The 12,500-nt window shown below is 46.3% G+C and overlaps 2 protein-coding genes across 7 annotated transcripts in view; one reads left to right on the forward strand and one right to left on the reverse strand.

Annotated features, from left to right (window-relative positions):
- Window positions 1-2,691, reverse strand: part of rbbp5 (retinoblastoma binding protein 5) — a 21,860-nt gene extending 19,169 nt beyond the window's left edge. The window contains exons 1-5 of one of the 3 annotated variants that reach the window (XM_077225802.1): window positions 2,486-2,691; window positions 2,150-2,175; window positions 1,751-1,923; window positions 1,019-1,159; window positions 1-134 (exon numbers count right to left, since the gene is read on the reverse strand). The exon at window positions 1-134 is cut by the window's left edge and continues 29 nt beyond it. In XM_077225802.1, the coding sequence (XP_077081917.1) occupies window positions 1-134; window positions 1,019-1,159; window positions 1,751-1,923; window positions 2,150-2,175; window positions 2,486-2,504 (493 nt within the window). In that variant the 5' untranslated portion in view covers window positions 2,505-2,691. Of the gene's footprint in view, window positions 135-1,018; window positions 1,160-1,634; window positions 1,657-1,750; window positions 1,924-2,149; window positions 2,176-2,485 lie in introns of those variants that run through there. The other 2 variants (XM_077225804.1, XM_077225803.1) reach the window with 2 other exon arrangements.
- A 1,103-nt stretch (window positions 2,692-3,794) lies between these two features.
- cry3b (cryptochrome circadian regulator 3b) overlaps window positions 3,795-12,500 on the forward strand; it is a 20,337-nt gene continuing 11,631 nt past the window's right edge. For 2 of the 4 annotated variants that reach the window (XM_077225815.1, XM_077225814.1), the window contains exons 1-3: window positions 3,813-3,964; window positions 5,543-5,717; window positions 6,474-6,582. In XM_077225815.1, the coding sequence (XP_077081930.1) occupies window positions 5,557-5,717; window positions 6,474-6,582 (270 nt within the window). In that variant the 5' untranslated portion in view covers window positions 3,813-3,964; window positions 5,543-5,556. Of the gene's footprint in view, window positions 3,965-5,542; window positions 5,718-6,473; window positions 6,583-12,500 lie in introns of all 4 variants that reach the window. The other 2 variants (XM_077225816.1, XM_077225813.1) reach the window with 2 other exon arrangements.

Here is a 12,500-nt window from a genome sequence, read left to right on the forward strand (position 1 = left end):
ATTCCCCGCGCCGGTCGAAAGCCGCCACCACGTTCAGATCCGAGTCGTCGTCGACGGGCAGAACCACGTGTTTGGAGTCGGACAGCGTGAGCAGGACCGGCGCAGACTTCATCGGACACACCAGCACTTTATCCCTGAAACACACACACACACGCAAGTCATACAATGTAGAAAAGATGGACGACGCCCATGGGTGAAAGTGAAGCTCTAATATGGCGCTGATTCTGGTCAGTTGTGAATCTAACTTTATCTGGACAATAACTTTATTCTAGATCTGCTGTAAAGCCGAAACAATCTCTGTTACTGTAATCTCCTATTATCACTGTAAAGCTGCTGTGAAACATCTCTATAGTTAAAGCGCTGTATAAACGAAGGAGACTGGACTAGTGAATGTGAAGTGTAGCTTATATCAAAGCCCCACCCTCAATCACACACACACACACACACACACACACACACACACACACACACACACACACACACACACACACACACACACACACACACACACACACACACACACACACACACACCCGTAGAAACAGTTAGAACAGAGTTTACTGTGTGAAATAAACAGTTATGGACATTGAAATTAAAATTGAAGCTCCAATCTCCTCCCAAAATCCCCCAAAAAAGTAATTTGGTGCCTCAGTGAAGCTGTCAATCACAGCTGTCAATTATGATGTCACATTCCTGTTTTTATAGCATCAAATAACTAAGAGCAAACTTATTTAAAAAAATGAACACAAAATGAAACTAGTTTTTAATCACGCTGATCATCTTATTATTATAAATAAATAAATAAATAAATAATAAGAAATCATTGTTTATTCTTACTATTTCTTATTTTTAGATATTTATTTTAATTATATTTGTAAAATAACTAACAATAATATTATAATTAACTAAAATAATAATAAAAAGAATAGTTTAGCATGGTTTAGTATTTTTATGTTATCTTTTTAAACTTACAAATAAACATTTTGCCTTCTGACGCACAGGAAGTGATGTCACTCACATGTCTCTGGGGTGGTACTGCAGCTTGAGGATGGGCGACGGGAAGCGGAAGCGCTGGTCACAGTCTCCCGTCAGGACGTCCCACTGGGACACGATGTTATCAGTGGAGGCGCTGACCAGCTTATGTCCATCTCTGCTCCAGCTGAAGCACAACACACACTGATCAACCACTGAGAGAGAGTGTGTGTGTGTGTGTGTGTGTGTGTGTGTGTGTGTGTGTGTGTGTGTGTGTGTGTGTGTGTCAGTGGAGGCGCTGACCAGCTTATGTCCATCTCTGCTCCAGCTGAAGCACAACACACACTGATCAACCACTGAGAGAGAGTGTGTGTGTGTGTGTGTGTGTGTGTGTGTGTGTGTGTGTGTGTGTGTGTGTGTGTGTGTGTGTCAGTGGAGGCGCTGACCAGCTTATGTCCATCTCTGCTCCAGCTGAAGCACAACACACACTGATCAACCACTGAGAGAGAGTGTGTGTGTGTGTGTGTGTGTGTGTGTGTGTGTCAGTGGAGGCGCTGACCAGCTTATGTCCATCTCTGCTCCAGCTGAAGCACAACACACACTGATCAACCACTGAGAGAGTGTGTGTGTGTGTGTGTGTGTGTGTGTGTGTGTGTGTGTACCTGAGTGAGCAGACGGGGTGTATGTGTGTGTGTGTGTGTGTGTGTGTGTGTGTGTGTGTGTACCTGAGTGAGCAGACGGGGTGTATGTGTGTGTGTGTGTGTGTGTGTGTGTGTACCTGAGTGAGCAGACGGGGTGTATGTGTGCGCTGATGATTTTGGCGATTCCTCGCGTCAGAAAGTCCCAGATGACGATGCGTCCGTCGTTGCAGCCGACGGCGAGGAGAGTTCCCCAGCGGTTAAAGGTGCAGGTCAGAGCCATACTGATGCAGTCCAGGGTGCCATCGGCCTCCTGCACACACACACACACACACACACACACACACACACACACATATATATATATATATAGCAGTCTTCATCAAACTAAAGGAAAGAAACACAGGTGAACGACACACACACACACACACACTCTCTCTCTCTCTCTCTCTCACACACACACACACACACACACACACACACACACACACACACACACACACACACACACAGGTAATATATTTAGAGAGTTGCTGTACCTCTGGATAATTCTGCCCGAACGACTCTGTAAAATAGAAAACAATGGTATTTAACATCAACATTCCCATTAAATGAATTTACATAATCCGCATAACTATAATAATACACTACTGAATGTTTATCAATCTGACAGGTCATTTAACAGCAGAACTGAAAGGTGTATATAATAACAGACATAAATAAAGGAGTCCCGAAATAACAAGTTTCATATAAATATTAGTTACAATAATGATCGATAAGTTGCTTATTAGTTTCCATTGAGTGTTTATAAACATTGAAAGACGGCTAGCAGAAGGTAGCGCTGGGCTAACAGACGCAGAGACCGCAGATCTCACCGAGCAGCTCCAGATTCATCTCTGCTGCTACACCAACACAAGCTCGGTGATCAGCGAAGAGAGAAATTAAAATATGAACGAAAAATCTGCAGAAACTGAAAATATTACAGCATTCCCGATGAGCGACTGCAGCGCGACTGACGCGTAGCTGCGAAGAAGGACCCCAAAACAAAGTGCCCCGCGGAGCGCCTGAACAAAACCACCAGAAAATCAAGAAACAATTTAGAGTTTACGCCTAAATACTAACAGCACCACGCTTTCCAGAAAAATATCTTTCATTGATCATTTTAATAAAAATTACTTTTTGGTTGGTCTTATTAAACAGACTAATGTGCCACTTTGTCATTAAATCTAAAGTATAATAAAAAAAAAAACGAGAGTTACAGTGTTGCAGCAGCAAAATATTACAATATACAAGTTTGTATATTTGTTTGTACTTTATTTGCCACAAAACCGCATTCAGTTCTGCAATACATTTGAACTACGACAGTGTTACTCCTCAAACTGTTTTATTAAACAGCTAACATTTCAAAAGTTTCAAAATTAATATCTTATAAATGCATCTGTATCAACATATGAAGAAATTTTATTTTAAGTATAATACGAAATTACTTCGTAAATAAGATTGCTATGATAAAAAAGGTGAGCGTCTCAAGAGTTTTCCGTTAGAAGGCAACAGTTTCCTGCTGTTCAACAGTTTTTTCCATTGGTGTTCTGAAACCGCGCGTTCAGATCCACAATGGCGCACTATGGAGTCGCGCCCGTGATTATCCGGGATTCTGAGGACGCGACCAATCAGAGACCGGATCAGGGAATAAGGCGGGGCAAGGGTTCCTCGGAAATTCGGTTGTTACACCATCGTTAGTGGACATAAATGCCAACTGAACGGCCGGACTGCATTTTAAAATAATTCTAAACCGTATTTAATGTTCAAAGTCATTCGAAGTAATTTGAAAAGCTCTGTACATCCACGCCGCATAAACGTGAGAGGGATCCTTTGACGTCAATCTAATGCGGACCAATGAGCGGCCTCCATATTTAGGGCACGGGCGGCGTGACCTATCGAGACAGCTCACAGGCAGCATAGATGTAGAATTATAGAATAAACATCGTTTTAAGTGCTCAATATTATACAGTTAATATCAAAGAGACTTTTGATCAGTATTTACACGGGAACATAAACATTTAGAGGTCCCTAGCCGCTCATCTATCTTTACAACCCTTAAAACATTATATATTAAGCTGGGGGGTATATCTAGTTTGATGGTGTCTGTGCTCGCGCTGGCGTCACTGCGGTTGGCGCATGCGCAGTGCGCAGAAACGTTATGAAACTGTGCTGATTTGCCCCGGCTCTGTGTGACTGGAGTTCATTGATCTGAGCAGTTCTGCAGTGATTCTACGGACATATTTATTAAAACTGACATGAAAATATCACTGGAACTCACATAAAATCATTTCACTGCATTTGTGCCGGCTCAGGTAAGTCTGCTCTTACAGTCTGATGATATTTCATGAATTTATCGAATATAAACTCGACATAAAGGTTACATAAAAACCGAATCCATGACCCATTTGTTAAAAACACACACAGCTGTATTCAAACCTAAACCTTTTGTTTATTTATATTGTTTTTGTGATATTTGATGATGTAAGTGACCCAATTGAATGACTGAGGGTCCAATTATTCGACATTTTAAAATTATATGTAAAACGTATGGTGATAATGTCTGCAATGTCTTTTATGTTTTAATCTGGAAACTGCTTTATTGTTTTTGTTTCATTTTGTTATGTAAAAGTAATTAAAGGTGAAATATTATTGCATTTTTTCATAATTTTATTTTAATAAAATAATAAATCAAAAGCATAATAATATATCAAATAGTAGAAATATTAATATTATATTATTGTTAGTATTAGTAGCATAATTATTATTATTAATAATAAAATTAAAACAGCTTGAAGTATTTATTAAAGTTATTATTAATACAATAAAACAGCCTTCAACAAGTATTATTATTATCAATAATTATCATAATCATCATCATGATCATCAACACATTCAATTAATAACACTTGAAGACTTTTTTAATTTAATGTGTAAAAGATTAAACTTTAATTAAATGCTAATAAACCAATAATAAATCTAAAGTGTAATAATTTATAAAATAGTATAATACATGTATAAATGTATCATGATGCTTTATACATATACTAGTGTACAGTTAAATATAAATATTAGTAGTAGTAGTATCAATATTTTTATTAAAAAATAAATTAAAACGCATTCAAGTGTTTATTATTGTTATTATTAACAAGTATTATTATCAATAATTATCATTAACACAATACAATAACAATTGTAGATTTTTAAATTACACTAATACTTGATTTGAATATTATTAAACATGTAATTAAATATAATATAATAAATAAACTTAACATACACTCTCATATCGCAGTTAATTAAATGACCACTGATGTTTAGTATATTTCTATGCTAATAATACTATGTTTAGTAGTAGATTATTACGCAATATTATTTACATTTAATTAATTATTATAACTGAAAACAAGCATTTTTTTATTAACACATTACATTAAAAAATGCTTAAAGTATTATTAATTTAATGTGAATGATGATAATAATAGTAATAATAATAACAGTCTTCATGTATTCATTTACAGTATTATTATTATTGATAATAATAATAATAATAATAAACAGCCTTCTAGTATTAGGCTATTAATTTAATGTGATGATGATGATGATGATGATGATGATGATGATGATGATAATAATAATAATAATATATAAGACCTTTATAAATATATGTTGTCTGGTCATGTGATTAATTGTGATATAGGGGTGTGATAATAATAATAATAATATTAATAATATTTAAGATCTTTATAAATATATGTTGTCTGGTCATAAGATTAATTGTGATATAGGGGTGTGATAATGATAATAATAATATTAATAATATTTAAGATCTTCATATATATATATATGTTGACTGGTCATGTGATTGTGATCAGTTTATGATGATGTTTCAGGGAAAGACCCGATCATGTCCTCCATCAACTCCGTCCACTGGTTCCGTAAGGGCCTCCGTCTCCATGACAACCCGGCGCTGCTGGAGGCCCTGCGCGGCGCCCAATCACTGCGCTGCGTTTACTTCCTGGACCCCTGGTTCGCCGGGGCCTCCAATCTGGGCGTCAACAGGTGGAGGTGAGGGACACACACACACACACTCACACACTCTCATGGTGCGTTCACACCGGACGCGAATAGAGCGTCTGGCGCGAGTGATTTCAATGTTAAGTCAATGTAAAGACGCGTTACGTGCGTAAAAAATTCCTGCGGCGCGAAAGAGGCGCAGAGTGCGGCAGACGCGAATTCACCTCATTCGCGCGAATTGAGCGTCTGGCGCGTTACGCGCAAATAATTTTATTTTGTGCTTTTTGTGCATTCATGCGTTTGATGCAAGTTGAAAAATCTGAACTTCTGCGTCAGTTCGTTAACCAATCAGCAGCCTGCTTGCTGCTGTTACGTGGTGAAGTAAATATTTTATCACATAAAAACTTGATTTTAATATACGAGACATTCATTTTGTATTGACTCTCTCGATGAATGCTCGATCAACATCAGCCGTCTTGTAAAAAGATGGCCGCCAACAGATTTCGCCTCCGCGTCTAGTCATACGCCTGAACACTTTGAATCCATTCGCGCGTCAAGAGCGAAATTGATGCGCATAAAAAACAAAAGTTTGAAGCGAAATTGACACGCGTCAATTTCGCTCTTGACGCGCAAATGGATTCAAAGTGTTCAAGCGTATGACTAGATGCGGCAGGCGCGAATTTGACGCTCTATTCGCGTCTCGTGTGAACGCATAGTCACACACACACACACACACACACAGACACGCTCGCACACATGTCCTGTGGTGTGTGTTATTACTCATGTCCTGTGGTGTGTGTGTTACAGGTTTCTGCTGCAGTGTCTGGAGGATCTGGACTCTAGTCTTCGTAAACTCAACTCTCGTCTGTTCGTGATCCGCGGTCAGCCGGCTAACATCTTCCCTCGACTCTTCAAGGTGCGTCTCCTCCCTCACTCCATCACTCCATCACTCCCTCACTCCCTAAGTCCATCACTCCCTCACTCCCTCACTTCATCACTCCATCACTCCCTCACTCCATCACTCCCTCACTCCCTAAGTCCATCACTCCCTCACTCCATCACTCCATCACTCCCTCACTCCCTAAGTCCATCACTCCCTCACTCCATCACTCCATCACTCCCTCACTCCCTAAGTCCATCACTCCCTCAGTCCATCACTCCCTCACTCCATGACTCCATCACTCCCTCACTCCATCACTCCCTCACTCCCTAAGTCCATCACTCCCTCACTCCATCACTCCCTCACTCCATCACTCCCTCACTCCCTAAGTCCATCACTCCCTCACTCCATCACTCCATCACTCCCTCACTCCCTAAGTCCATCACTCCCTCAGTCCATCACTCCCTCACTCCATCACTCCATCACTCCCTCAGTCCATCACTCCCTCACTCCATCACTCCCTAAGTCCATCACTCCCTCACTCCCTCACTCCATCACTCCCTCAGTCCATCACTCCCTCACTCCATCACTCCCTCAGTCCATCACTGCCTCAGCCCATCACTCCCTCACTCCCTCACTCCCTCAGTCCATCACTCCCTCAGTCCATCACTCCCTCACTCCATCACTCCCTCAGTCCATCACTGCCTCAGCCCATCACTGCCTCAGCCCATCACTCCATCACTCCCTCACTCCCTCACTCCATCACTCCCTCACTCCATCACTCCCTCAGTCCATCACTGCCTCAGCCCATCACTCCCTCACTCCATCACTCCCTCACTCCATCACTCCCTCAGTCCATCACTCCCTCAGTCCATCACTCCCTCAGTCCATCACTCCCTCAGTCCATCACTCCCTCAGTCCATCACTCCCTCAGTCCATCACTCCCTCACTCCATCACTCCCTCACTCCCTCAGTCCATCACTGCCTCAGCCCATCACTCCCTCAGCCCATCACTCCCTTAGTCCATCACTCCCTTAGTCCATCACTCCCTCAGCCCATCACTCCCTCAGCCCATCACTCCCTCAGCCCATCACTCCCTCAGCCCATCACTCCCTTAGCCCATCACTCCCTTAGTCCATCACTCCCTTAGTCCATCACTCCATCACTCCCTCAGTCCATCACTCCCTCAGTCCATCACTCCCTCAGTCCATCACACCCTCAGTCCATCACTCCCTCAGTTCACTCCATCACTCCCTCACTCCATCACTGCCTCAGCCCATCACTCCCTTAGTCCATCACTCCCTCACTCCATCACTCCCTCAGTCCATCACTGCCTCAGCCCATCACTCCCTTAGTCCATCACTCCCTCACTCCATCACTCCCTCACTCCATCACTCCCTCAGTCCATCACTCCCTCAGTCCATCACTCCCTCAGTCCATCACTCCCTCAGCCCATCACTCCCTCACTGCTCCAGTCCATCACTCCATCACTCCCTCACTCCCTCACTCCATCACTCCATCACTCCCTCAATCCATCACTGCCTCAGCCCATCACTCCCTCACTCCCTTAGTCCATCAGTCCCTCACTCCCTCACTCCATCACTCCCTCACTCCCTTAGTCCATCAGTCCCTCACTCCATCACTCCCTCACTCCATCACTCCCTCACTCCATCACTCCCTCAGCCCATCACTCCCTCACTCCATCACTCCCTCACTCCATCACTCCCTCAGTCCATCACTGCCTCAGCCCATCACTCCCTCACTCCCTCACTCCCTTAGTCCATCACTCCATCACTCCCTCAGTCCATCACTCCCTCAGCCCATCACTCCATCGCTCCCTCACTCCATCACTCCCTCACTCCCTTAGTCCATCACTCCCTCACTCCATCACTCCCTCAGTCCATCACTCCCTCAGTCCATCACTCCCTCAGTCCATCACTCCCTCAGTCCATCACTCCCTCACTCCATCACTCCCTCAGTCCATCACTCCCTCAGTCCATCACTCCCTCACTCCATCCCTCCCTCAGTCCATCACTGCCTCAGTCCATCACTCCCTCAGCCCATCACTCCCTCACTCCATCACTCCATCACTCCCTCACTCCATCACTCCCTCACTCCATCACTCCCTCAGTCCATCACTCCCTCAGTCCATCACTCCCTCAGTCCATCACTCCCTCAGTCCATCACTCCCTCAGTCCATCACTCCCTCACTCCATCACTCCATCAGTCCATCACTCCCTCAGTCCATCACTCCCTCAGTCCATCACTCCCTCAGTCCATCACTCCCTCCTCACTCCATCGCTCCCTCCTCACTCCATCGCTCCATCACTCACTCACTCCATCACTCCCTCACTCCATCGCTCCCTCACTCCATCGCTCCCTCACTCCATCACTCCCTCAGTCCATCACTCCATCGCTCCCTCAGACCATCACTCCCTCAGTCCATCACTCCGTCACTCCATCGCTCCCTCACTCCATCGCTCCCTCACTCCATCGCTCCCTCACTCCATCACTCCCTCACTCCATCACTCCCTCACTCCATCACTCCCTCAGTCCATCACTCCATCACTCCCTCAGTCCATCACTCCCTCACTCCATCAGTCCATCACTCCCTCAGTCCATCACTCCCTCAGTCCATCACTCCCTCACTCCCTCACTCCATCACTCCCTCAGTCCATCACTCCCTCAGTCCATCACTCCCTCCTCACTCCATCGCTCCATCACTCCATCGCTCCATCACTCCCTCACTCCCTCACTCCATCACTCCATCGTTCCCTCAGTCCATCACTCCATCACTCCCTCACTCCATCGCTCCATCACTCCATCGCTCCATCGCTCCCTCAGTCCATCACTCCATCACTCCCTCACTCCATCACTCCCTCACTCCCTCAGTCCATCACTCCCTTAGTCCATCACTCCCTCAGTCCATCACTCCCTCAGTCCATCACTCCCTCACTCCATCACTCCCTCACTCGATCACTCCATCACACCATCACTCCCTCACTCCATCACTCCCTCACTCCATCACTCCCTCAGTCCATCACTCCATCGCTTCCTCACTCCATCACACCATCACTCCATCACTCCCTCACTCCATCACTCCCTCACTCCATCACTCCATCACTCCCTCACTCCATCACTCCCTCACTCCATCACTTCCTCACTCCATCACTCCCTCAGTCCATCACTCCCTCACTCCATCACTCCCTCACTCCATCACTCCCTCACTCCATCAGTCCATCACTTCCTCACTCCATCACTCCATCACTTCCTCACTCATCACTCCATCACTTCCTCACTCCACCACTTCCTCACTCCATCACACCATCACTCCCTCACTCCCTCAGTCCATCACTCCCTCAGTCCATGACTCCCTCAGTCCATCACTCCCTCAGTCCATCACTGCATCACTTCCTCACTCAATCACTTCCTCACTCCATCACTTCCTCACTCCCTCAGTCCATCAGTCCATCACTCCCTCAGTCCATCACTCCCTCAGTCCATCACTCCATCACTCCCTCACTCCATCAGTCCATCACTCCATCACTTCCTCGGTCCATCAGTCCATCACTCCCTCAGTCCATCACTCCCTCAGTCCATCACTCCCTCACTCCATCACTTCCTCAGTCCATCACTCCCTCAGTCCATCAGTCCAACACTCCCTCAGTCCATCACTCCATCACTCCCTCACTCCATCACTCCCTCACTCCATTAGTCCATCACTCCATCACTTCCTCAGTCCATCACTCCCTCAGTCCATCACTCCATCACTCCCTCAGTCCATCACTCCCTCAGTCCATTACTCCCTCACTCCATCACTTCCTCAGTCCATCACTCCCTCACTCCCTCAGTCCATCACTCCCTCACTCCATCACTCCCTCACTCCATCACTCCATCACTTCCTCACTCCATCACTCCATCACTCCCTCAGTCCATCACTCCCTCAGTCCATCACTCCATCACTCCCTCACTCCATCACTCCATCACTCCCTCACTCCCTCACTCCATCACTTCCTCACTCCATCACACCATCACTCCCTCACTCCATCACTCCCTCACTCCATCACTCCCTCAGTCCATCAGTCCATCACTCCATCTCTTCCTCACTCCATCACTTCCTCACTCCATCACTCCCTCACTCCATCACTCCCTCAGTCCATCACTCCCTCAGTCCATCACTTCCTCACTCCATCAATCCCTCAGTCCATCACTCCATCAGTCCATCACTCCATCACTTCCTCACTCCATCACTCCATCACTTCCTCACTCCCTCACTCATCACTCCATCACTTCCTCACTCCATCACTCCATCACACCATCACTCCCTCACTCCATCACTCCCTCACTCCCTCAGTCCATCACTCCGTGACTCCATCACTCCCTCAGTCCATCACTCCCTCAGTCCATCACTCCCTCAGTCCATCACTCCATCATTCCATCACTCCCTCAGTCCATCACTCCATCACTCCATCACTCCCTCACTCCATCATTCCATCACTCCCTCACTCCATCACTCCCTCAGTCCATCACTCCATCACTCCCTCACTCCATCAGTGCATCACTTCCTCAGTCCATCACTCCCTCAGTCCATCACTCCCTCACTCCATCACTCCCTCACTCCATCATTCCATCACTCCCTCAGTCCATCACTCCCTCAGTCCATCACTCCATCACTCCATCAGTCCCTCACTCCATCATTCCATCACTCCATCAGTCCATCACTCCATCATTCCATCACTCCCTCAGTCCATCACTCCCTCAGTCCATCACTCCATCACTCCATCAGTCCATCACTCCCTCAGTCCATCACTCCCTCAGTCCATCACTCCCTCACTCCATCACTCCATCACTCCCTCACTCCATCATTCCATCACTTCCTCAGTCCATCACTCCCTCAGTCCATCACTCCCTCAGTCCATCACTCCCTCACTCCATCACTCCCTCACTCCATCATTCCATCACTCCCTCAGTCCATCACTCCCTCAGTCCATCACTCCATCACTCCATCAGTCCATCACTCCCTCAGTCCATCACTCCCTCAGTCCATCACTCCCTCACTCCCTCAGTCCATCACTCCGTGACTCCATCACTCCCTCAGTCCATCACTCCCTCAGTCCATCACTCCCTCAGTCCATCACTCCATCATTCCATCACTCCCTCAGTCCATCACTCCATCACTCCCTCACTCCATCACTCCCTCACTCCATCATTCCATCACTCCCTCACTCCATCACTCCCTCAGTCCATCACTCCATCACTCCCTCACTCCATCAGTGCATCACTTCCTCAGTCCATCACTCCCTCAGTCCCTCACTCCATCACTTCCTCACTCCATCACTCCATCAGTCCATCACTCCCTCAGTCCATCACTTCCTCAGTCCATCACTCCATCACTCCCTCAGTCCATCACTCCCTCACTCCATCATTCCATCACTCCCTCAGTCCATCACTCCCTCAGTCCATCACTCCATCACTCCATCAGTCCATCACTCCCTCAGTCCATCACTCCATCACTCCATCAGTCCATCACTCCCTCAGTCCATCACTCCCTCACTCCATCACTCCCTCAGTCCATCACTCCCTCAGTCCATCACTCCATCACTCCATCAGTCCATCACTCCCTCAGTCCATCACTCCATCACTCCCTCAGTCCATCACTCCCTCAGTCCATCACTCCCTCACTCCCTCAGTCCATCACTCCCTCAGTCCATCACTCCCTCAGTCCATCACTCCATCATTCCATCACTCCCTCAGTCCATCACTCCATCACTCCCTCACTCCATCATTCCATCACTCCCTCACTCCATCACTCCCTCAGTCCATCACTCCATCACTCCCTCACTCCATCAGTGCATCACTTCCTCAGTCCATCACTCCCTCAGTCCATCACTCCCTCAGTCCATCACTCCATCACTTCCTCACTTCCTCACTCCATCACTCCATCAGTCCATCAC

The sequence above is a fragment of the Siphateles boraxobius genome, unplaced genomic scaffold (assembly GCF_051911475.1).
Source record: "Siphateles boraxobius isolate OS27281-9 unplaced genomic scaffold, OSU_SipBor_1 13, whole genome shotgun sequence".
Classification (NCBI taxonomy): domain Eukaryota; kingdom Metazoa; phylum Chordata; class Actinopteri; order Cypriniformes; family Leuciscidae; genus Siphateles; species Siphateles boraxobius.